Genomic DNA, 26,217 nt, shown 5'->3' on the forward strand with positions numbered 1-26,217 from the left:
TGTAGTATATTTTATTTAAAGTAGTACATATACATTGAATGGTGCATATATGTGTATATATATCTTCTATAGACGTGTATATTTAACGTATACATGTGTATATATTTTATAAATTAGTATATAACTATATATATATATATATATATATATATATTGTAATGTATATATATTGTAGTATATTTTATTTAAACTTTAAAGTATCAATATACATTGAATGGTGCGTATATATGTGTAATTGTGTATATATTTTTTAAAATCTAATGTAGTATATACTATATATATAGTGTATATATATTGTTTAACGTATTTAAAATGTTTATAGGTGGGTATATATAGTGTCTATTGAAAAAAAAAATTTATTTTTATTTTTGATCGGGTTTGACCGAATTTTTGACCGGGTTTAGGTGGGTTTGACCTGGTTGGATTAAGTGGGCCGGGTTAGAGTTGTTTTTAAAAAATTTACTGTTGAGCCCGGCCCACTTAACCTCAATCCGGCCCTAGCCCAGCCCACAACCCGGATAATTTTTAACGAGCCGATTCCGGATTGACCCAACCCACTTAACACCCTTAGCCCTTATTGACTTGGCACACCCCTTAAGAAATTATTTAATAGAGACTTATTTTACTAAAATAACCCTATTAATTATGCATTGAAAATATGAATTTGAGTAAATACAATTTGTTTAATCATTTAATGTTGAGGGTAATATTGAAAAAACATAATAAAATCCTCTTGATTTCATCAAAGGGACAACTAAACTGAAATAAATATTTTTAGAAAGAGGGCCAACTAAAACGAAATGGAGGGAGTAATAATTTTATCTGTTATTTCATTGGATAAATATGAGTATATTACATGAGTTTTGTAAAGGCATTCACCAAAACAATGAGAATTAGAACAAGTTTTGCTTGAATAGTTTCAGAAGGAAAAGTTAATTAGAAACTTACAACAATTTAATAAAATTTGGCGGGAAGTGTGAACTCTCATCTATCTTAGTGCACATCTTCAGTAAAATTATTTTATTTTTTGTAGAGAAGTTCAGGTTTAATTGTTCTTGGCTAAAAAAAAAAAAAAGAATTGTTCTTGGCTACTTTCTTATGGACATCGAGAGAAAATGGAAGAGGCTGGGTGTGTTTGATATGAAGTAAAATAAGTTTTTTAAATAATTTATTTTTCAATATCTGGTTATAGTATCTTAGAAAAGTGCTTTCTATTATTTGGTTGGTGTGTACATAAATTGACAGTTTGGAGTTTAATTATAATAAATTTTGATATTTTATATAATTATTGAAAATTTTGATTTTGAATCTATCGACATATATAATTAGCTCTCGATCCAATGAAGATACAAAATACATAATTAGCTCTCGATATATTTTTTAATTTTAGGTCTATCGAGATACAAAATACATCCAACGAAGATATATTTCTTCCTTTGTAAAGATACATAATTAGCTTCTGTTTTTTTTTTTTAATTATTTTAGGCCTGTCGAGATATATAACTAGCTCCCGATATATCTAACGAAATACATAATTAGTTGAAATTTTTATAATTATTTTTGTAAGGGTGAAAATTTGTGTAAATATAATAAGTTAGGATGTATATTTATAATATATTTCCTAAAAATTAATACCACTTCGATGTTACATGAATGTCCAATATCAGTTGATTACCACTCCGATCCTTGAAGATCAAACTACTAGAATCAAAATTTAATGTGTAGCTCAATAAATTTAATTCCTCGATAAGCTTTGTTATGAACAAGGCCACGAGCAAAAGGTGTTAACTATCGAACTTGAGATGAAAAACGATGGAGGAGGAGGAAGAAGCTAGGCTTCCATGAAGATCAGAGAGTAAATCTGGAAGCTTCCTGTGCATTTCTTGAAAACTGAAAAAAATGAAAATATCTCTGTTTTTCTTCTCTGTACAAGTGTGTTGGGCCTTGTGTTTATATAGGATCCGAAAAATAGAAAAATCATGCAATGGACTACTTGTCTTAGCGGGTCAAGCCCAATACAAAGATATAGACTAACTAATCAAATAAATAGAATACAGGTGGAAATAGATCATGTTATCCAACACCCCCCTTCAAGTTGGTGGGTGCCAACACTCCCAACTTGCGCAGATGAAGATGAGCAGCACCAGGGAGAATTTTGGTGAAAAGATCAGCCAGCTGAGAAGAGCTGGAAGTATGAAAGAGACTGACAAGACCTTCCTCAAGCTTGGAGCGTACAAAGTGACAGTCCAATTCAATATAGTTTAGTACGCTCATGGAACACCGGATTGCGGGCAATATGCAAAGCAGCTTGATTATCACAATAGAGGGGAATAGGCATGTCAATAGTGACACCAAAATCAGACAACAAACGGACTAGCCAAGTTAACTCAGTCGCTGCCTTGCCCATAGCACGATATTCAGCCTCAGCTGAAGACAAAGAGACAACCTGTTGCTTCTTGGACTTCCAATCAATAAGAGTATCACCCAAGAAAACAGCAAAACCAGACACAGAGCGACGACTATCGGGGCATGCCCCCCAATCACTATCACAATAAGCAGATAAAGTGAGGCTAAAAGAAGAACTGATAAATAAACCAAAATCAGATGTACCCTTTTAAGTAACGCAACAAATGTAGAGCAGTGCGCCAGTGAGGCATACACGGAGCCTGCATAAACTGGCTGAGAAGCTGGACAACAAAGGACAAATCTGGGCATGTATGGGTCAAAAAAATTAATTTTCTAATCAAACAGTAATAGAGCTCAGGATTCGGAAGAGGATCACCAACACATGCTTGCAACTTACCATGAAGCTCAAAAGGAGAAATAACAAAACTACAATCTGAACAATTAAAATCAGTGAGCAAATCAGCAATGAATTTCTTCTGATGCAAAAGAACACCCTCAGATGAGTACATGACCTCAACACCCAAAAAATAATGCAAGATGCCTAAATCTTTGATTCGAAACCGGTCATGAAGGAAAGATTTAAGGGCATCAATCTCAACAAGATCAGTGACAGTCAAGATAATATCATCAACATACACAACAAGTATCACCAAAGAAGCGCCAGACCTTCTGGTAAAAATTGAATAATCATTCAAAGAATGAGAAAAACCCCAAGAACAGAGAGCCTGAGAAAGTTTAGCATACCACTGACGAGAGGCCTATCTGAGGCTATAAAGGGACTTCATTAATTTGCAGACTAAAGGAGAGGTAGCTGAAGAACCAGAAACAGCCAAGCCAGGAGGCAATTTCATATAGACCTCCTTATTCAAGTCGCCATGCAAAAAAGCATTGTTGACATCAAGTTGGAAAAGTGGCAAATAGTGTTTCACAGCAACATCAATAAGAGCCTTGATGGAAGACATCTTGACCACAGGGAAGAAAGTTTCATGAAAATCCACACCCTCAACCTGAGTGTCACCCCGAACCACCAACCGAGCTTTATACCGTTCTATGCTACCATCAGCGCGATGCTTAATTTTATAAACCCATTTGCACCCAATAGCTTTCTTACCGGGAGGGAGAGGAACCAAAACCCATGTGTCATTAGCCTAGAGAGCCTCAAAACTCCTTTCTCATGGCATCCTGCCACTCAGGAACAGTGGAAGCCTGAGAGTAAGAGTGAGGCTCAAAAGGAAGAGGCTGAATTTCAGTAGAAACTGATGAAACAGACCTGGGGGCAGATGGAAAGGAATAAACAAAGTCATTAAGATAGGTAGGTAGTGTATGAGATCTGGTGGACCGTCTGATAATAGAAAGAGAGTGATGGGGTAGAGGGTGAGGGGTAGGTGGAGAAGAAGAAGGGGATTGAGGTGAAGAGGAAGGTGTAGAAGGAGAAGGAGCAATAGTAGAAGAAGGAATAGAAGAGGTGAAGGCAGGAGGAAAGTCATCAAGAAATTGGGAGAGAACTGGAAAAACAGAAGATGGAGTAGAAAAAGAAGAAGAAGAAGAAACAGAAAACGGAAATAAATGTTCATGAAAGATAACATCTCTAGAGACAAAACAAGATTTGGAAACAAGATTATAAAGTTTGTAACCCTTCTTACCAAAGGGATAGCCTAAGAACACACAAGGAACAGCATGAGGAGAGAACTTGTCTCTTTGTGGTTTAGGAATGGTGGAATAGCAAAGGCAACCAAAGGCTCTCAAATGGGTGTAACTGGGAGCATGTCCATAAAGCACTTCATAAGGTGTCTTGTTCTGAAGCAAAAGAGTGGGGAACCTATTGATCAAATAAGTGGCAGTAAGAATACAATCTCCCCAGAATTTGATAGGGAGATTAGATTGAAAAAGTAAGGATCTTGCAGTTTCAAGTAAATGCCTATACTTTCTCTCAACCACCCCATTTTGCTGAGGGGTGTGAGGACAAGTTGTCTGATGTAAAATGCCTTTATCAGTAAAGAACTGTGTGCCTAAGGTGCTAAAACCAAGTTCCAAAGCATTGTCAGACCGGACTGATTGCACAGTGGACTAAAATTGAGTTTCAACCATTGTAATGAAAGCCTTAAGTATAGTAAAAGCATTGCTTTTATCTCCTAACAGATGGGTCCAGGTGGCCCTGGAATAATCATCCACAATAGTTAAGAAATACCTTGACCCATCAAAAGTAGGAGATTTATAAGGCCCCCAAGTATCCACATGAATAAGTTGAAAAGGTTTAGAGGTTTTGATGGAGCTGTCAGGGAAGGGAAGTCTAGTCTGCTTGGCAAGTGGACAAATAGGACAATGGAAAGACTGTTTAGAAGAAAAAATACCATTAGGAATTGAAAAAAATTTCAGTTTAGAAAAAACAACATGACCAAGTCTATAATGCCATATAACATCCATTTTATTCATATCAACATTAGGAATAATAGGTACAGTTATCGAAACAGAAGAAACAGTAGAAGTGATAGATGCAATGGAATGCATAAGTGGAGATGAACTGGAAGAAACAGAAGTAAAGAGACTAGTCAGTTAGGTTGTTATAGTTTGTTAGAAAAGAGAGTGGTGTACAGCTGGTGTATAGCTGTCAAGTTAGTGGAGTTGGATGTTAGTGGAGTCGGTTATTTTTCTCTATAAGTAGCAATTGCATCACTAACATTGTAATGAGAATTAGATCATTTTCAATCAATAAAGCTTGTCCATTCCTCTAAGAACCACATCAACGAACTTGGTCCAACAGCTCTAGGGAAATAGATGACATACTTGGTTATTAAAAGCTGGTTGGCAAATTGCTTTATCTCACTATTACAAGGCTTGACATTTGCTTTGCAGTACAAATATTAAGACAATTTATGCAGAGACCTAAACAGTCTCACATGGATGGTGTACTAAGGGTGGTGAGGTATCTGAAGGGTAATCCTGGACTTGGAATTCTAATTAAAGCAGATGAGATCACATCTATGACTGCCTTCCGTGATTCTGATTGGGCATCTTATCCCAACACTAGAAGGTCAGTTTCAGGATATACAGTCATGATGGGTGATTCTTTGGTTTCTTGGAAATCTAAGAAACAACATACAGTGAGCAGAAGCTGAGTATAGGAGCATGGCAGGTGCAACTACTGAAGTGATATGGCTGGCTGGTTTATTTGGCAGAGCTTGGAGTGACTTTAACCATGCCTGTGAAGTTGTTTTGTGATAATAAAGCTGCACTACAAATTGCTGCTAATCCTATTTTTCATGAGAGAACTAAGCACATAGAAATCGATTGTTATTTTGTCAGAGAAAGAATCAAATCAGGTTTGCTGCAACTAGTTCATGTCCCCTCCAACATGCAACTAGCTGATCTCATGACTAAAGGACTTCTAGCAGCTCAACATCAGTTTCTTCTTTCCAAGCTGAGCGTCCTTGATGTTTTCCGGTCACCATCTTGAGGGGGAGTAAAGAGACTAGTCAGTTAGGTTGTTATAGCTTGTTAGAAAAGAGAGTGGTGTACAGCTGGTATACAGCTGTCAAGTCAGTGGAGTTGGATGTTAGTGGAGTCGGTTATTTTTCTCTATAAGTAGCAATTGCATCACTAACATTGTAATGAGAATTAGATCATTTTCAATCAATAAAGCTTGTCCATTCCTCTAAGAACCACATCAACGAACTTGGTCCAACAGCTCTAGGGATTTTATCAAGAAGCAGTAAGCACAGGTGAATCAGCATGTGTGGAACATGATGCAGGAGAAGTAGGAGCTTGTAGCAATTTATAAAGTCCTTTGTCCACTCTACCAAGAACCAGAGGCTTCTTCATTGAAGGGCCCTGTATAAGACAATGAGTCTTGGTAAAGAAGGCAAAACAGTTAAACTGTACAAGCAGTTTATGAATTGAAATTAAATTGTAGTGAAAAGAAGGTATGTAACGAACATGATTGAGAGTGAGCCCTGGAAATAGGGTAAGGAAACCAGTATTTGTAACCTTAACCTTATAGCCATTAGGTAATGAAACAAGATATGGAATAGGTAAGGGTTCTATATTAAAGAGAAGAGATTTATTGACAGTCATATGGTCTGTAGCCCCAGAGTCGAAGATCCATACAATGTTATCTACTTGAGAAAGCAAACAGACCGTACGACATGATTTATCAGACACCCCCTTACCAGCAAAGTTCACAGATCCTGTACACTCAGAAGAAGAAGAAGAAGAAGAAGAAGAAACAGATCCATCAAGATTAGACTGCTGGAGCAAATATATCAGCTGACAATGTTGTTCCTTTGTCAAACCAGGTATGACAAAGCCCTGTTCAGTAGAGGTGGAACAACCAGCAGAAGTAGTATGGCTACTAGAGCTAGAAGCAGCATTGAAACCAGTATGGTCAGATATAACATGTGATTCCAGTTCAGCATGAGCAACTAATTTGCGAGGTGTTGAAGACTTAGTGAATTTAAAATTGGGAGGAAATCCAGGTAGTTTATAGCATTTATCAATAGTATGCCCTGGCTTCTTGTAGTATTTGCAAGTGAAGAAGGACTTTTGTTGATAAAAAAAATAATCTAGGAAGACCATGTTTCCTACATACTCCTACATGGAATGAAGCAGAACCAGCAGAGAATTGAGAAGGACCTGAAATTTGTCTCTGTTTTTCATCAGACAGTAAAATGCTATAAACAATCCCAATGAAAGGAAAAGGTTTAAGCATTAAAATGTTACTCCTAGTCTGTATATATATATATCATTCAAACCCATTAGGAATTGATAAACTCTTTGGACATCTTCATCCTTCTGATACTCACTACTTGCACCACAAGTACAGGATTTGACACGAGTAATAGAGAGGGAAGCAATCGCATCCTAGAGTTGCTTGATTTTATTGAAATAAGATGCTATGTCCAGGGAGCCCTGGGAAATATGGGCCAATTCCTTCTTTAGCTCAAATACTCTAGCAGCATCAGCTTTACCATACCGCTCTTCTAGTTCATTCCAAATGTCTTTGGCAAGTTCAGAAAATTCAATACTACGAACTATTTCCTTAGTCATAGAATTAGTTAGCCACGAAATCACTAAATCATTGCATCGCTTCCACTGTCTAACTAAAGGCGAACCTTCAGGAGGTCTCCCCTATCCACCATTAATAAAGTCAAGTTTGTTCCTCACAGATAAAGCAACTAATATAGTTTTTCTCCAACCTCCATAACAGGTACCATCAAACGGTACAGAAACTAAGGAATTGCCTAAGACATCAGAAGGATGAACATATAAGGGTGACAAGGGTGAGTATAGTCATCCTCGTGAAATACAGTGCGTGACAGAATCGAAGTGGAAGAAGGAGACTCACAAGTAGATGCATTTGCAGTCGTCATGATGGTAAAAAAAATCAAGCAAGTATCATACAACGCAAAAATGGGAAGAGTTGGACGAAGTTACCGATCGTCTCACAAACAATGCCTTGAAAATTGAAGAAATTTCAATCTATCTTCAAAAAAATCAACAAACTTACGAAGAAGAGCCACAAACCGACAACATTAACTGATTGGAGCTTTGCTTGCACTAAGCTGAACTGAATCACCGAGCTGAGCTGAAACAAAGACTCGAAAAACTCCAAAACACACCGAGGGTATTATCGCATGCGAGATTGGCACTAGATGTTGTAGGATCTGTGCTTTGATACCATGTTAACTATCGAACTTGAGCTGAAAAACGATGAACAAGGAGAAAAAAGCTAGGCTTCCATGAAGATCAGAGAGTAAATCTGGAAGCTTCCTGTGCATTCCTTGAAAACTGAAAAAATGAAAATATCTCTTTTTTTTTTATCTGTACAAGTGAGCTGGGCCTTATGTTTATATAGGATCCGAAAAATAGAAAATCATGCAATGGACTACTTGTCTTAGCGGATCAAGCCCAATACAAAGATATAAACTAACTAATCAAATAAATAGAATACTGATGGAAATAGATCATGTTATCCAACAAAAGGACATATTGGGGAGTTCCATTTGGGACCTTGGGCAGATGTCTATATGTAATAGGGGGAAATAATGTATTAGTAGACATATGTTGCTTTTATTTTCTTTAGCTATTTTGTGATAGCACTCTGAGATCTTCCTTTCTATTTTCCTTTTTGGTTACGTTGATGAACGATTTGCCTGTAAGTTCCATCATTGATCAATCAAAAGCTTTGGTTTGTTACAAGCTTTCTGTCCACATCGTTAATAAGGAGAGCTTAATCACATGAAAAATACAATTTATATGAAGAAGGGCAATAGCAGAAATTGACTTTCCATATCGCCAATGTCTAAATACATACTGCCTGTCACTTAATTCCCATATTTACAATATTCCGATCTTGCAATTTTTCCTTCTTAGTAGCTCAGTTAGTTGACGCTCTTAGTATGCCACAATCTGCAAATGTGATTTTATTGCTGGACCCTGAGGGCTCTGGCTGTTATAGAGATACATAGTAACCACGAGCTAATTTTGCACCAATTCTGAATGCTCAAAGAACTGTTTAGTGCTCTCGGGTAAACTTAACTGATGGTTTTTAGTTTGTGTTCAGGCCTAAGGGATTATTTTAAGGTTTACCTCTAAATCTACGCGGCGCAACAGTTATTATGGCGTCTTATTAGCTTTTTTTATACATGGATGATTGAACTCAAATTTTAGAACTTCTTTTTTAAGAAATACCAGGTGCTAACTAGATTAACTCAGGTTTGCTAGCTATAGCTGATAAATCTGTCAAGTCAAAAGCAAGTATAAAGAGGCTGTATTTCAATCCAAAGATTAGAGAAGAAAGTTTCTTTACATGGATGATTAAGCAGGGAAGTACATATAAAACAAGAGTCCAAAATCACTTTTTTTTATGTGTGGACCTTTATTATAACTCAGATTACAAACAAATCCCTTTACTTTCCTGGTATAGAAAATCCTTTTTCTTCAATTTTGCATATTTTATCTGCGCGCAGTTGCAATCTGTCTAGAATGTATGTAGTCTTCAAAGCCTTTTGCTTCCTTATGGGCCAACAAGAACAAGAACAAGAACAATAAATCCATCTGTAGACCTGCACACAAAATTTATTTGTACAGATAAAAAAGAAAGCCTGGTGATATTAGCAGGATGGAAGGTCCTTTGGTGGAGGCAGAATATTATGATCTGATCCTGGTCCATCTTCCACTAAAAATGCTGTTTTAAGCCCCCAGCCTGTGTGCAATTCCAGATGACAGTGGAAGAACCAGACCCCTTCACGGAAATTTGGATATGTTAATAAACGATTTTAGAACAATAGAAAAGTTCTTTGAAAAACTAGGAATGTACCTGGATTGTCAGCTCTGAACCGGATAGCAGTCCAACCACCAGTTGGAACACCTACTGTATTTCTTTCAATAGGATCGATCAAGTTGTATTTTGCTGGGTCTTTTTTGGGGTCAAAGTTTCCGATACCAGTTCCAACCACAAAGAAATTGAAGCCATGAAGATGGAAAGGATGTGACTCCACCGATAACAAGTTGGTATCTTGGATTACTATTTCAACGGTGGAATTGAAAGCAACCTTACTGATCCTTGTGCCTAGATTTGTCCTTAGGTTGGCTGTAAGGGGTGCCCCTGTAAAATTGAACGGAGTAGGTGGTTTGTCTGGGAAATCTAGTGTGTACACGCCCTTAATGTTAAAGTAATGAGACTGAAGAAGTGCAGTTTGTGGCATGATAAAAGAAATGTTGTTCAGAGAAGCTGTTAGCCTGGTTCCATTTATACAGGTGGGACAAGGATTCATTCCAAGACCAATTGTAAACAAGAGATGTCGATCAACATTTAGGGGAACGTTTGCTGGATATTTGGGAGTATTTAGGCTTTTGAGTTTAGCGTTATAACTCAAAGCAAAGTCCGAGTCATTTTGTGCTGGCAAGGTTGGAAGTTTTGGCAGCACGGTTTCTGGGATTCCCTTGTACTGGAATATAGCAGTGGCAGTCTTGTTATCCACACTGATTGGAGCATCCATGAAGGGCCTTGCAGCCATGAAGTATCTTCCCGGAACTTGGTTGGCACGAACCAGAACGTTTGTAGTTTGGCCTGGTGCAATCAGAATGGCCTCTGTGGAGAATGGTTTCGTGTAGACTGCATCAATTTCTACCACTGTGAAGGTATGGTTCGCCAGGGCAAAAAAGAGCTCATCATTGAGAGCAGCATTGATGATTCTTAATAGGTATGTCTTTCCTTTTTCAACTTCCATAGCGAAAGTATCTGAGAAAGAAATTCAAATAATTGAATCATGGTTAGCATGTGTATAATTTGCATGCAAACATTGTAATTATAACAGCCATATTTGCTTTGATACGACAGGGTTCTAAGACTTCTATAAATCAGTAAACTAATGCTTACATTTCTCAGAACATGGGAAAAGAGGCCCCGGCTTTCCGTTGATCGTGTGAGCATCAGACATATTAGGAGGTAAACCCAATGCATTTCCTTGTGTCTCGACTTTTTCAACATCAGCATTCCACCATTCTCCTATCAAACATAAATGATGTCATGTTCTGCTCATACTTTGCTGTAAGAGAACTTCGAGAAATTTTGGGGGTGAATTCTATCTATATTAGCGAGTGCCAACGCTCACCTAGTATAACAACTTCTTCCCTATCTGGTTGAGGAAAAGGGAAGGGTGTTCCTTGTTGTGGAAGAATCACTATTGCACCATAGACAGTTGCCCTTAGCCAAAGAATATGTGCATGCCACCATAAGGTTCCTCTTTGTCCTGTTATATTGAAGTCATAAACATAGCTCTTCCCTGTCTGGATAGGGCACTGAGTTATGTAAGCTGGCCCATCTGCCCAACCATTGCGATATTGTTTCAGACCATGCCTGCAAGAATCAGAATAAAAAGCAATGTCTGTGACTTTGTGCCCCTGAAATTAGAGTCTCAAAAGGGGTTTAGCAACTACCATCTGAACTTAATGTTCTTACCAATGGATGGACAAGTTATATTGTACGTAGTTAGTAACGTTGATTTGAACTCTGTCTCCTTCTCTAGCGTATATAGTTGGCCCCGGAAATCCTCCATTTACTGTTACCATTTGTTTTGCATGGCACAATCTGCTCACATTTGACAATTTTACCTGAAAAAAATATATAGAAAGTTGGCCATGATGAGAAAAGGTGCCAAATGTTTGTACAAAACAAACAATAGCTGAGAACCAAAGTAAACAAAAGCACTTAATGAAAATTAAAGAGACTAACATCAAATTGATATTTCTTAAGTGCAGCTTCAGCAGGTAGACAAATGAAACAAAGAAATCCAAAGAGAAAAAAGCCTAACAAACTTCTCTGCTGTGCCATTTGTCTTAGCTAGAAGCTCTTAAGCAACTGTTTGGATGATGAGACAGGTGTAAGTAAAAGGTATATTTATACAAGTGAAATGATAAGAGGCAAATACAATTCATGAACTTTTTAGTTTGTTGTAACAAAGAGTAGGTAGAGAAGGACTCCAATGGGTTGTCCTGCAAAGCTTTTAAGCAAATACTGATGAAGACATTTGGGAGCCATTGACTGACGTAGAGGCTAAAATCAAAAGCCAATATCCTCGAACTAAAAGGGAGGAGAAGAATATAAAATATAGTGCTATGAACTTTACCTTAACGGTAAAGAAAGAAATTAAATTCACTATTTGGTGCTATTGTATATGTAGACGTTAATTAGCATGTAATAAGAGACAAACCTCAACTCCAAACTTTGATTTCTGATAATATTGCTAATTTCAACTTTCATATGCTGATAATTCCGAAGGATGATTACAAGTAAACATTCATCGAAAGTGGTAGTAATTATAACACAAAAAATATGACAGGCTACCTTCACCACAGATTAAAATATACTATTAGTGTAACAAAAAAATTAATCTCTTAAAGTTATAATCCATTCATATTACTTCCATAAAGGAGTAAAGTAATTAAGATTCTGCAGAGACTTGTAAGAGCTAATTTTACTTCAAAGATTCAGTTGCTTTTCTTTATTTCCTCAAATTCTTGGCCACATTTTGCTTAGATTTCACTTATCATATTCTGTTAAAGTTTCCTTTCACGGTGAACAACCCCTCATACGAAACCAATTTGTACATTAGCAGCAGAAAAAATAAAAAAGCAACTTGTGCATCTCTAAAATGTTAAATTACCAGTTTTTCAAAAACCAACACAAATACACAATGCTCCCTAATTATGCTAATTTATCCGGTAATGCTTTTAATAATTTTCCAAAACCAAATGCATATATGCTTACATGCTGCTCACCTTTGTAAGTTACTGTTAATTCTGTAATTTATGGAATGAAATAACATAACAGGAAAAAAGAAAAGGGAAATAAATATCCCTTGAGAATCAGATGTATTAGTACATGTTAACTAACGGGGTTGGTGTATAGTATATAAAATAAATATTAAAATAAAGCTCAGGTAAAGCAGGTTTGCATAAAAGGCAAGACGTATTTTTTCAGAAGGGATGAATTATTGTACTACTTGTTCATTTTTGGTAGGAAAAAATATAGAACATCAAGTATTTATTACAAAATAGATAAAAGTTTTTTTTCATAGGGATCCATTTATTAGAAGTTCCCCAATTAAACTCATGGGAAATACTAGAAGCGATTGGTAGTTGAAGACTCAGTTTCATTGCTAGCTATTGATTTAGACTTTTAAATAGAATTGAAGGAAATTGCTAAAATAAATAACTTTTATGCTTTTATATTCATGTAGACCTACTATATTATCACCATTTTTTAAGAATTCAGATACTATTTTGATTATCTGTGAGTTTGAATATACATAACTATTTCTTAGTCTTCGTTAATATTAATGATAGGTTGCATTAATCTGATATAAACGCTTTCATGCGAATAACTATTCACCATTATCTATCCTTTACTCTTCCCTCAACTAGGTTTTTCTTGTTTGGTTGCTTAGCTCATTATTCTAAGGAGCTTAATTGCTACAGTATAATACATGACATGTAAGAATCTTTTTAATATTATTGGATCACCTTAAAAACTATAAATAGTCATCCGTAATTTTTTTTAAAACTAGGGGGACCGGCTTGTATTTGAACATCGATTATATTTAGAGTATTTTAAAATTAAAAATAAATATTCAAAATTTAATACTAATTAGATGCTAAATTATAAGAATACATAATAAGTTGGGAGACATTTTAAGTTGTTAACTATTTTATTTTATAATTTTTTAATATAATTTTCAAATAATATACGTTACTCTTCTTATCCAAATTTTTGTGGCATTGATAGTCAATTATAGAATTTCGAGAGTCAGCCAAATATTTTATATCTTTCAAATTTTTTAAGTTGTTCATTATTGTGATTTATAGAAATTTTTACGTTTTTTTAAATATATAACAAATTAAAAAAAATACAAACAAATTCAAAATGGAAGGAAAAATGAAGGCAAGGCAAAGGATTAATGAAGATGTGCCAAAGCAGGCATTTTGTCCATTAAATTTTTTTACTTGTTAATTATTGTGATTTAGTGTATTTTTTACGTTTTTTTTTAAATGTATAAAATATTAATTTATTTTTTTTAGATATTTTAAGTTGTTAACTATTATGATTTATAATACTTCTCATGTAATTTTTAAATAATTTATATTACTCTCCTTGTCCAAACTTTTGCGGGATTGATAGACAATTATATTTTTAAACAATTTAAGTTTTTAAGTGGCACAATGTTTATATGACCTTAATAATTAATTAGGAAGATATAATAAAATCACGATTGAAGCAGCGAAGTAGACATATCTTAAGTGACAATTAATTAGAATTGATATAGCAAAATTACTATAAAAAATTCTTGTAAAAAAATAAGTGGGCATCATATAAGATGCCAAGTTAATTTAAAATATCAAGAGTTAATTTATCATTTCATATCTATATCTTATCTTTTTTATTAAATATTATTAATTTTTTAATACTTAAATGACTTATAATAATTAATTAAGGATGATATTAAGCAAAATTACGGTTGAAGTAGGTGAAACAAACATGTTATAAATGTCTATTTTATTTTTTAATTAAATATTCTTAATTTTTTAATATATAAATAGCTTATAATAATTAATCAGGGGCGAAATAGTAAAATCACGGTTGAAGCAATAAATGTAGACATGTCGAAACCTTAAAAAAATTTAAGTGAGTCTCATATAAGAAGTCAAGTTAATTGAAAATATCAAAAATTAATTTATCTTTTTATGTCTATTTTATCTTTTCATTAAATATTATTAACTTTTTAATACTTAGATGACTTACAATAATTAATTAGGGAATATTTAGTAAAATTATGATTAAACTAATTTTTTATTGATATTATTAATTTTGAATATTTAAATGACTTATAATAATTAATTAGAATGATATTTAATAAAATTATGATTGAAGCAGCTGAAACAACATGTCATAAATGTATATTTTATTTTTATATTAAATATTATTATTTTTAAATATATAAATGACTTAGAATAATTAATACGTAATGACTTATAATAATTAATTATGAGTGATATAGTAAAATCACAAATTGAATATTATTAATTTATAAGTACATAAATAACTTATAATAATTAATTCGGGTAATATAGTAAAATTACGATTGAAGCAGATATGTCATAAATGTTTATTTTATTTTTAATTAAATATTATTAATTTTTTAATATATAAATAACTTATATTAATTAATTAGGGGTGATATAGTAAAATTACGGAGCAAGCAGCCTGCTGAAATCAAGTTAGTTTAAAACATCAAGAGTTAATTATCATTTTATATATATTTTTTTATTAAATATTATTAATTTTTTAATACTCAGATGACTTACAATAATTAATTAGATGTGAGAATTAGCAAAATTATGGTTGAAGTAATTGAAGCAGACATATATAAATGTAAATTTACTTTTTCAATAAAATATTATTATTTTTTTAATATATAAATAATTTATAATAATTAATTAGGGGTGATACAGTAAAATTGTTGTTGAATCAGACATATTATAAATGTCTATTTTACCTTTTTTTAATTAAATATTATTAATTTTTAATACATAACTGACTTATAATAATTAGTTAAGGGTGATATAGTGAAATTACTGATTTAATATTATTATTTTTTTAATACATAAATGACTTATAATAATTAATTAGGGGTGATATAGTAAAATCATGGTTGAATCAACTGAAGCAGACATGTATTAAATCTCTATTTTATTTTTTAATTAAATATTATTAAATTTTTAATATATAAATAGTTTATAATAATTAATTAAGGGTGATATAGTAAAATCATGGAGCAAACAACCTGCTGAAAACCATCTCTTACATATATCTAAATATATCTAATATATTTTCTCTGATAGAATAGATTGAATAAACTTGTCTATGTCAATATACAAAAACTGAATCCATTCACAAAAATATGATGAAGTGGAACTGTAACAGAATAGAGTGAAGAAGGATGAAAATTGGTAGACGTTTGGCTGATGTATCCCTTCACCTTAAAGTTCGGAGTGAAACAACAATGATTTGTGTAATGTTTTTTTAATAATCAAACAAATTGGACATTGCATTATCATTTGATTCATACATTCTCACATCAAAATATACAATGTCCAAGTTGACTTGAGTACTTTATAGACCAAAAAAAACTGTAATATTACTACAAATTAGCTCGTGAACTTTATTGAATTAACATCTTCATAATAGAAATAAATTAGAATGTGTTTTACCTCTTTGATTAAATATGAGAAAATATAATGTTGAAGGGAGCTTTGGCGTGACAGATAAAGTTGTTGTCATGTGATCAGGAGGTCAAGGGTTCAAGCAGTAGAAATAGCATTTTGCAGAAACTAGGTTGTCCTTTAGTACAATGTTATTGAAGTAGTATGTAAAATGATATTCTTTTTTTTTTTTTGGGCCGGTGTTCAATTTTCACATTGGAGCCCCGACTAATCCGAATCGCAGGGCCATTCTGGAGGTAGCGCTCCCAACAAGATTTTCACCATACCCAAACTCGAACTCAAGACCTCTGATTAAGCGTGAAATAGCCCCATCACTACACTACAACCCATGTTGGTAGTAAAATGATATTCAAAAATGAATGAGAATGCCAATATAATGGTGTTAGTAACTGCTATTTGGGCTTTCCAGCAGCAAAGGTGGACTCAGCCTACTTACACACTGATTTCTAGCCCAACTAGAAAAACAGTCCTCTGAACCTTTTTATGTCATCATTTAAATTTTGTCTATGACCCTTGAAAAATTATCCATTCAGACAAACATCAAATTCCAGTCTACTATTACTCATGTATTTCTCAAGCTTACGAGCAAAACATTATACTTATCGTTTAACGTTTGCAATAATTTACTGAATTTTATACCATAATCCAATGTTTCCTCATAAGATTTTCAATCTAGTCTAAATGGATCTTTGCATTGCGATCTAAAATGTCCATAAGTTATTTTGAAAAAAGAATCATGCATATACTGAATAGTTTTATCAATAATGGACAAGGATCAAAAATTCTTGAAATAGTCACGTGGGTTGAAAGTCTTAACGTCGATTTATTAACAACTGCATCAACGTCTCATTAGGGATTAGACCCATGTCAACGGCATTACGAAATTGTAATTACTTTATCATTGTTTAATAACGAACCACATTTAACTATACATAATCAACATTAATTGATGATTTGAGAATTAAGTAATGGGTTACATAGAACTTCTTTACAGTATAAATATATACACATAATTTAAGTCCTCTCGAACTAAGAAATAAGAAGGGACTAAATGAAAGAAATATTATTTTGATATCTCAACAATAATTTTTTTTACTAAAGGACAATTACCTTACGAATTTGTTCAAACAAATTGATTAAGTCTTAATGACTTCTTAATGATTTCTTAATATCTCCTCTTCAGTGGCATTATGACAACCATTATTCTCCTTTTTTAGCTTTCGTAATGAAATTTCTTATGTTAATTTTTCGATGAGTAATAATCAGTAAACATCAATTTACTCTCTGTATTATTTCTATTAAAAACTATCTTGCCGTTGAAATTAATTTTGACATTAATCGTTATAGCTTTTGCTTTGGCTATGGGATGAGATTCTGATCATTGTCTATACCTATAAAATGGCATTCCTATCCTATTGCTGAAAAGAGAACAAGTGAAATAAGTTCTTCCTTCAACTGTACATATATATAATGCACATTTTAGTGTTGTGTTTTCATTCTTATTGAATCTTTGTTATTTTTGTCTCCTAGAAGAGCTTGTTGAATTCTGAAGGATACACCTATATATACCGGGTGAAATGTCCTTAAGGCTAGTGACAGAAGCATGCCTCAAGCTCGATTCTCAACAACTGTTGTGATGGAATATTTTTCGTAAGATTTACAATAGTAAATAAAAAGACAGTTCGGTGCAGAGGGGCTTGGGGAAGGGCTGGATTACAAGATTCTATTGAACACAATCTTATTCTGCATTACTGTCGGAGGTTATTTTCACGATTTGAACGCGTGACCACTTGATCACATGACAATAACTTTACCAGTTACTTCAAGGCTAATGAAACAACCAAAATAAGTTACAAATACGGTAGCTGCTGAACAAATAAAATAATCTAATGAATAGGAGTGAGAAAAGAGGAAACCGATCAAATCTTTGACCTGGTAAGAGATGGTAAAGAAGGAATGGATGCCCCATTTTAATTATACACATGAAATACCTTATCCCTGTCGAACATGACAACAAATATAAACACGCACCATAAGATTTTTCAGAGTGGCCTTACATACTCTTGTTTCAACTCAATATTAATAACAAGGAGGGAAAAGAGTAAATTTGCACTAGTATATACCTTTTGGAAGCCGGTGTAATCCCACACTGCCTTTTTATCTTTATTCAGTGTAATTCAACATGTGGGATCTGAGGAAGATAGGATATATTCAAACGTTATCACTATCTTTGTGATCCTTGTCCTTGAGGCCTTGACGTTGGTAATTAATCTCTTACTATAGCTTGCCCTTGCATTGTCATTAGTGCAGCTTCAACATGAAACAAGTGGGTTTCATGTACATATTTAAATTTTTCGAGAAAAATCTAAATTTAGCTTTCAACTTTTGATTATACTTTTAAAAAAAATACTCTCTCGTTTGTTCTTGCCGGTAACGTCAACTTTTGATTACAACAACATATCCGATGTAATCTTACTTCTAACTTTTCATTATAATTAAAATTATCCTCACCTTGAAGCTTCATTAGGGATCAAAGACAGATGAAAATTTAACGAATGATATAACTTCAAATTTTCAGATAGTATAAGGACAAAGTTAATTCGTTTTTCTATGCAAATCTGGTATGGTTGTGGTCAACATCGACCTACATGTCATAACTCACAACAGCTAAACTTGCTTTCGTGGGGACACTACGTACTCTTGCTAGAAATTCAAATAAAAACAGATGTTCCAGCTAATACCACCTCCCAACCTGAAAATAATTAAAGAGACAATGCAAATCCTGACATACACTACGTCCAATTAAACCTTCCACACCTCCATGATCAAAGACTCAAATTATTATTGATATTGTATGTAAATGTATACGGAATATAATTAACTGCTGAAGTCATTTACTATATATATATGGATTTAAGTTGTAATATACAAAGAATTTTTACACTATGATCATCTTTATTAGTTAACCAGTTATATACGAAGATTTACTACTGATGTGCAATTTTACCAGAGGGTGTAAAAAGTTGATAGGTGTCTTAGCTTAAAAGTGCAGCACGTTATTTTTCACGTTGTTATGTCGTTTGGTGATTGCAATCGTTTGTGCGATTGCTTAAAACGACAAAATCTGAACTTAGTTGCAATTTTCGAAATAATCGATCAGTGATAAGGACCATTAGTAAACACAAAACTAGGACAATGAGAACAATCTGTTTTTCTTTGAACTAATATATATATATATATATATATATATATATATGTGTGTGTGTGTGTGTGTGTGTGTGTGTGTTTTGTGATAGATAGTCGGATTCATATGCTCCTAACTAGTCATATTTTTTTGATTTGAGTTTCTGAAAATGAAAAAAAAAATCGTGAGACCATTACCACCAGAAATGGTTCATGCAATGTGTGAATCTCAAATTTTTTTTCCAACGAATACATGAAAGAGTTTATAGTCTTTTCACTAATCATGGATGGATGTTTGTTGAGAATGATGGGAAGCAGTAAATAGAATTAGTTAGGAGTTGTAACAAAATTAGTTAGGAGTTATACAGCTGTAAGTTTATGAGTAAGTGGAGCCTAGAGTGAGTTACCTAGCTCATGTATATATATAGTTGTGTAGGCATTACTTGTAACTAACTCGGATATTTTTGTTCAATACCAATTCTCTCTCTCTCTCTCTGAGTTCTCTCTCTTCCTCAATGTACTATTCCATTGAACTTGATCTCCATTACTGAGATTTCATCATGGTATCAGAGCCATTGGGAAGCTTCCCAGCTCTGTTTCTCTTCTCATTTTATAGACTAACTTCAGTATCTAGATCTGAGCTCTATGTTCTGTTATCTCTGGTGCATTTCTGCGTGTACATTGTGTGCATTTGATTCATTCTTTGTTGCCTGTTACTTTATAGTTTCGTGTGCTCTATTCAATGGCTACTGAGGAAGGTGTTCATGAAAGTTCTGTTGGTACTTCAACTGTTGCTCCTGCAAATGCTCCAATTGTGATTGATCACAATCATCCATTGTATCTACAGCCTTGTGATTCTCCAGGCAGCACTCTAGTTTCCATACAACTATCTGGATCTGAAAATTATGCTTTACGGAGTCGTTATATGAAAATTGACCTCTTAGGAAAATGTAAATTGGGGTTTGTTGATGGTAAATGTTCTAAGGATAAGTTTCCCCCTTCCCTTCATGAGTCGTGGGAACGATGTAATGACATTATTCTCTCGTGGATTATGAACTCAGTGAGCAAAGAGCTCTTAAGTGGAGTGGTGTATGCATGTAATGCTCAAAAAGTTTGGAAGGATCTGCAGGAACGGTTTGACAAAGTGGATGGATCCAGAATTTTCTATCTTCATAAAGAGATTGCTACTTTGGCTTAGGGTACTATGTCTGTAGCTGCGTATTTCTCACGCATGAAGGGGCTCTGGGAGGAGTATGATTCCCTAATGCCCTAACCTGGCTGTGACTGTGCAGAATCAAAGACTTATGCTACTCACTTTGAATATCAACGTTTGATGCAATTTCGCATGGGCCTTAATGAGTCCTATAATCAGTATAGAAGCCAAATTATGATGATGGATCCTCCTCCTTGTTTGAACAAAGCATATTCACTGGCTATATCTGAAAAAGGTCAGAGAATTCTTGGGAAATCCAATTCTGTAGTTGGGGGAAATGGTCACACATATGATGAACTTTCTTGACTGAGCATCAACAAAGATGCAGTGTATGACAAAGGTTCTCAAGCCATGTCTAGTGCAACAAATGCTCAGGTGTTTTTTAGCAGGAGTGGTAGTCGAGGAAATGTGCCTACCAGGCAAATATCATCTCAAGGATCCAGATCTAAGAAGAGTCTTAGAGTTGGAATAACCTTTACTGTGACTATTGCCATTTCACAGGTCATACCAAAGCTACCTGCTACAAGCTTCATGGCCATCTGACTGATTTTAAGGGAAAAAGGAGGAACACTTTTGAACTTGCCGCAATAGCTCACTATGTAAGTAGTTACTTTAACAACACAGGGCATATTCCCAGTGGTTGTTTTGCAGGTTATCAGTCTGCTCCTATCGGTAAAGGTGATGTGATGATAGGATCAACTAGCAACAATGTTAACCATCTGGATAAATCAGGAGTGATATAGCCTCAGGCACCACACTTTACACCCGATCAATATAAGCAAATCATTCAGTTACTTGAGAAGGGAAATGATGGCAACTCAATAGCCAGAGCTTTAGGTATGATGGTTGGACCTCTAACTCAGTCTAGTGAAGTTAAGTGGATAATAGATACTGGTGCTTCAAAGCACATGGTTAATGACATAAACATGTTAACTAACCCCACCAAGTTGTTAAGTGCATCAAGTAATGGCAAAGTTCACTTACCTACAGGAGAGTTTGCTAGTGTAAGCCATATAGGACACTCACAAGTACTTAAAGGGTGTCAGATCAAAGAAGTACTGCATATTCCCAAATTTAAATACAATTTGTTGTCTGTGTCAAAGCTTACAAAAGAGTTGAATTGTTGTGCAAGATTTTATCCTGATTTCTGCCTCTTCCAGGACCTCTTCAGTGGGAAAGTGAGGGGGATTGGTAAATTGGAGAATGATCTCTATGTGTTGAATGCTGACTATTTTGTGAAGAATCCTGGTACTCAACCAGTTGCAGGAAATAATACTAAGTCATTTGCAGTAGAAGCTCATTCAGAAGAAATAAGTCTCTCTTTATGGCATAAGAGACTTGGTCATGTGCCATTTAATACTCTACTTAAACTGAACTGTTTCAAAAATGTAAAAGTTCATAAGAACTCTACTGAACATTGTACTGTCTGTCCTTTGGGCAAGCAATCTAGACTTCCTTTTCCTTTAAGCACTAACTCTACTACCGCTTGCTTTCAATTGTTGCATGGGGATGTATGAAAACCCTACAAGGTCCCAACTCATGATGGAAAGAGGTACTTTCTCACCTTGGTTGATGATTTTTCAAGGTATACTTGGCTATTTCTACTTGGCTCCAAAGTAGGAATGGTAGTTGCTCTAAAAAACTTCCTTCTAATGGTTCAGAATGTGTTTCTCTCTTCTGTAAAAATCCTTAGGACTGACAATGGGAGTGAATTCTTTAATTCACAGGTAAATAATCTACTACTGTCCTTGGGCATCATTCATCAGAGTTCTTGTGTCGACAGTCTATGTAGATGACCTCTTAGTTACTGGCAGTTGTGATAAGCTAATTCATAAGACAAGGACTGATCTGAGATTAAAGTTCAAGATGAAAGACTTGTGTGAGTTGAAATTCTTTCTAGGCATGGAATTTGCCAGATCCAAAGCGGGTATTGTGATGAGCCAAAGAAAATATGCTCTAGAATTGATATCTGAAATGGGACTAAGTGGAGCCAAACCTGCTTCTCCCCTCTTGAAGTAAATTTGAAACTGACAGCTAGAGAATATGATACTCATGTGCAAGATTACAGAACCTCTAAAGACAAACCTTTAGTAGATGTTGGAAGCTATCAAAGAATTGTGGGAAGATTATTGTATCTTACAATGACAAGGGTTGATATAACCTTTGTAGTTCAAGTTCTGAGTTAGTATATGCATGCACCAAAGGAGTCACACATAGAAGCTGCTCTGAGGGTAGTGAGGTATATCAAATCTGCACCAGGACTAGGATTACTCATACCCTCAGATAATACTAATATACTCAGTGTGTATTGTAACTCAGATTGGGGTTCATGTTTGCAGACTAGACGATCAGTTACTGGCTACTTAGGTTAGTTTGGAGAGGCCATGGTATCATGCAAGTCCAAGAAGTAAAAAACCGTTGCTAGGAGCTCAGCTGAAGCAGAGTTCAGGAGCATGGCTTCAGCTGTAGCAGAAGTAACCTGGTTGACAAAGGGTGTTCAGAGAACTGGGAGTAGGGATCAAGCAACCTATAGATACCTACTGTGACAGCAAAGCTGCTATTCAAATTGCAGCTAATCCAATCTTTCATGAAAGGACAAAGCACTTTAACATCGACTGTCACTTTGTAAGGAAAAAACTGGTGCAGAGTATGATCAAGACTCATCATGTTTCAACCAAGGATTATCTAACTGACCTACTCACTAAAGGTCTAGGGAAATCACGACACATGTATCTAATGTCCAAGCTGGTCTTGAAAGACATCTTTCAAGCATCAACTTGAGGAGGGGTGTTGAGAATGATAGGAAGCAGTAAATAGAATTAGTTAGGAGTTGTAACAGAATTAGTTAGGAGTCGTACAGCTGTAAGTTTATGAGTAAGTGGAGCATAGAGTGAGTTACCTAACTCATGTATATATATAGTTGAGTAGGCATTACTTGTAACTAACTCAGATATTTTTGTTCAATACCAATTCTCTCTCCCTCTGAGTTCTCTCTCTTCCTCAATGTACTATTCCATTGAACTTGATCTCCATTACTGAGATTTCATCGATGTTACGTTGCTTTATGATATGTAATAGCTCGCTCAATGCTCCTATTAATTAATAGAATCAAAGAAGTTGTACATACTCTGAATTTGGTCATGATATAATAATACATACCATCAGTATTCTACTAATCATGATAGTTGAGAAAAATATTTAACAGCTTTAATCAAGAGAATATTTATCTGAAATTTTATTTACCCCCGTATCTCAATTAATTAACGTAACGCTCCTCCAATAGCTTAAAATGAATAGGAGGATTGGATCTGCGTCACTATCAGAACGTGCTTGTGAAAGCATATGGTGAGAGGGACATTTCATGAACAAGGAAATGACACACCCACACGAGTCGTAAAAAGTCATGAAAAAGCAGACCGGACCTTCAGTGGTGGAATCAAAATTTTTACTAAGGGGGTTCAAGATCGAAAAAAGTAGGCACACGAATTGGCCGAAGGGAGTTCAACATCAATTATATATACATAAAAAATAACTTTAACCATATATAAATAGTAACCCCTTAATCATAAGGTGGCTCGCCACTGTGGACCATCCTCCGACCCTCTTTGTATTACTCACCAATCTCAAATTGTATGTCGTGATTTAAAAGAAAAAAAATTATTTAAAATTATTTATCATTTTAAAATAGAATTAATCATTACTCAATAAAAAAATTATATTTTAAGACATAAGTAATGACAAAATGGTTAAACTACCTTTCTTATTTTTAAAAGAATATACTACTACAAATGAAAAAAACAACCACAAACCGAGTATATAAATGAAAACCACAATAAATATTTTGAATCATAGTTAGCTAGGCCTAGATTGGCGCGTTTGACTCTTTGTGACCACAATAAAACACGTTGTGTTTAATTTTATGGCTAATTGATTTTGCAGTCCGTTACAAAACTTTCTGAAGACATTTTATTTTTAATATAAAATTTTATAAGTAAGATATAAGAAATACTTGTAAAACTATTTGTTTCTACACTTGGTAATACGAGTATAGATTTATCGATCTGTGAAGTCTAATATGATATCGTTTTGTACAAATTTTACGTATTTTATTGTGTTTTTTAGCCTTTTGAAAACTTGCCTCACTAACTCAAAGACCGATCGAAAGTTTTTAGTCTTACAAATAAAAAAATAATTAAAAAAAATATAGGATTCCACGTACATTGAAAGAAAAAAGGCAAAAAATATTTTATCCCCAATGGACTTGATATGTTTTCCTTTAATAGTTTTAAATTTTCTAGCTTTTGAACTCCTTCCTCCAAGGAGGAAACGATTTTACCCCTTCCAAAAACAATTTTTTCAATCTTCGCTCCGTTCCTTTTTACCTAAATCCTATATAATGAAAATACAATTTATTTGTCAATTTTAATAAATCAAGATAGATTTATATTTTTTTAAAATATCTACATAAAATATTAATAATCGTACTTTAATTTCAAATTGTAATTAGGAAGGTTAATTTATTAAATAGACTGCTAATAAATACTTAATTTGTGAGGTGGTGTGTGCATCTATTTACAAGAGCTTGTTTTGTTTTGTTTTTTCAAACAAAGTTGAACTATATTTTACTGGAAAATACTTACACGTAAGTATAAATTCATTGTTGTTAATTCATTTAATAAAGTGAGAATATATGTTAATTGTTATAAATGTATTTACATTATAGTGAATGTCTATTAAGATCTACTTTGATATATTAGGATTTAAAGCATCTGTCTTTTACTCAGGAGTAAATTTCTCTTATAAATAGAGGGATTTTGTTCATTGTATTTACAATCATATAATCTCTCATCCCTCAAGACAAATAAGAATTACTCTCTATTCTCTCTCTACTTTTCTTCTTTATTCTTTATTAGTTTATAACACGTTATCAGCACGAAGTTTCTTACCAATTGAGATGTGTTCGCACGAGACTCTGCCAAATAAGGTGACATTATAAATCTAAAGATCAAGGTTAGTAATTCATTATGTTATTTGTATTTTTCTATTAATGATATAATTATTGTTGGATTTGAGGAAAAATAATTGGTTTGAAACCATTTATATTTTGAATTTATTTCTCAAGAACAATATTATCAAAAGAGATGATAATATGTTGGGTTCAAGTCCCATTGATTTATGCCTATGATGTCTTTATATGGATAAGACGTTGAGTTTGAATCTCAATGCACCATATTGATATATTATGATGGCTAAGGCAAAATAATGGGTATTTGATGAAAAGTCATGAAATTCGACCCATTGAATATGCTTCATTCCATGAAGTGAATGTGGTAGCAATATATGATAAGTCCGAAATATGACAACTTACTTCATTCTTGAGGTGTATGTGGTAGAAGTGCATAATATGTCTGAAAGAAGACAAGTGATTGAATGCACGAATATACGCATGGAAGGACAATATGATAATGATCATCAAAAGTGATGATATTTTCACACGCTTATATGATTATAAGATATGCTAGAGAAAGAAAAATTCACTACATCATATGTATGCCTCGATTTGCTTCTGAAGTTGCAAAATCTTGAAATAGGTTATAAGCTATCATAATTTGATAGGCTTAAGGCACGATTATATT

At 34.0% G+C, this 26,217-nt stretch overlaps 3 protein-coding genes across 3 annotated transcripts; 1 reads left to right on the plus strand and 2 right to left on the minus strand.

The window, feature by feature from the left end:
* Positions 1-1,856: 1,856 nt before the first annotated feature.
* LOC107848297 (uncharacterized mitochondrial protein AtMg00810-like) lies at positions 1,857-8,228 on the minus strand. The gene is made up of 2 exons (XM_047407215.1): positions 7,910-8,228; positions 1,857-2,543 (listed from the first exon to the last, which is right to left on the minus strand). Exons 1-2 carry the CDS (start codon positions 7,933-7,935, stop codon positions 2,252-2,254), a joined length of 318 nt encoding a protein of 105 aa, XP_047263171.1. The 5' UTR covers positions 7,936-8,228; the 3' UTR covers positions 1,857-2,251.
* A 921-nt stretch (positions 8,229-9,149) lies between these two features.
* On the minus strand, positions 9,150-11,797 carry LOC107859985 (laccase-11). Its single transcript, XM_016705171.2, has 6 exons — positions 11,639-11,797; positions 11,366-11,517; positions 11,019-11,263; positions 10,784-10,912; positions 9,722-10,645; positions 9,150-9,646 (listed from the first exon to the last, which is right to left on the minus strand). The coding sequence occupies exons 1-6, from the start codon at positions 11,735-11,737 to the stop codon at positions 9,516-9,518; spliced, it is 1,680 nt and encodes a 559-aa protein (XP_016560657.1). The 5' UTR covers positions 11,738-11,797; the 3' UTR covers positions 9,150-9,515.
* An 8,313-nt stretch (positions 11,798-20,110) lies between these two features.
* LOC124896293 lies at positions 20,111-20,566 on the plus strand. The gene has a single exon (XM_047407848.1). It carries the CDS (start codon positions 20,111-20,113, stop codon positions 20,564-20,566), a length of 456 nt encoding a protein of 151 aa, XP_047263804.1.
* Positions 20,567-26,217: the final 5,651 nt, after the last annotated feature.

Source organism: Capsicum annuum, chromosome 2 (assembly GCF_002878395.1).
Source record: "Capsicum annuum cultivar UCD-10X-F1 chromosome 2, UCD10Xv1.1, whole genome shotgun sequence".
Lineage (NCBI taxonomy): Eukaryota > Viridiplantae > Streptophyta > Magnoliopsida > Solanales > Solanaceae > Capsicum > Capsicum annuum.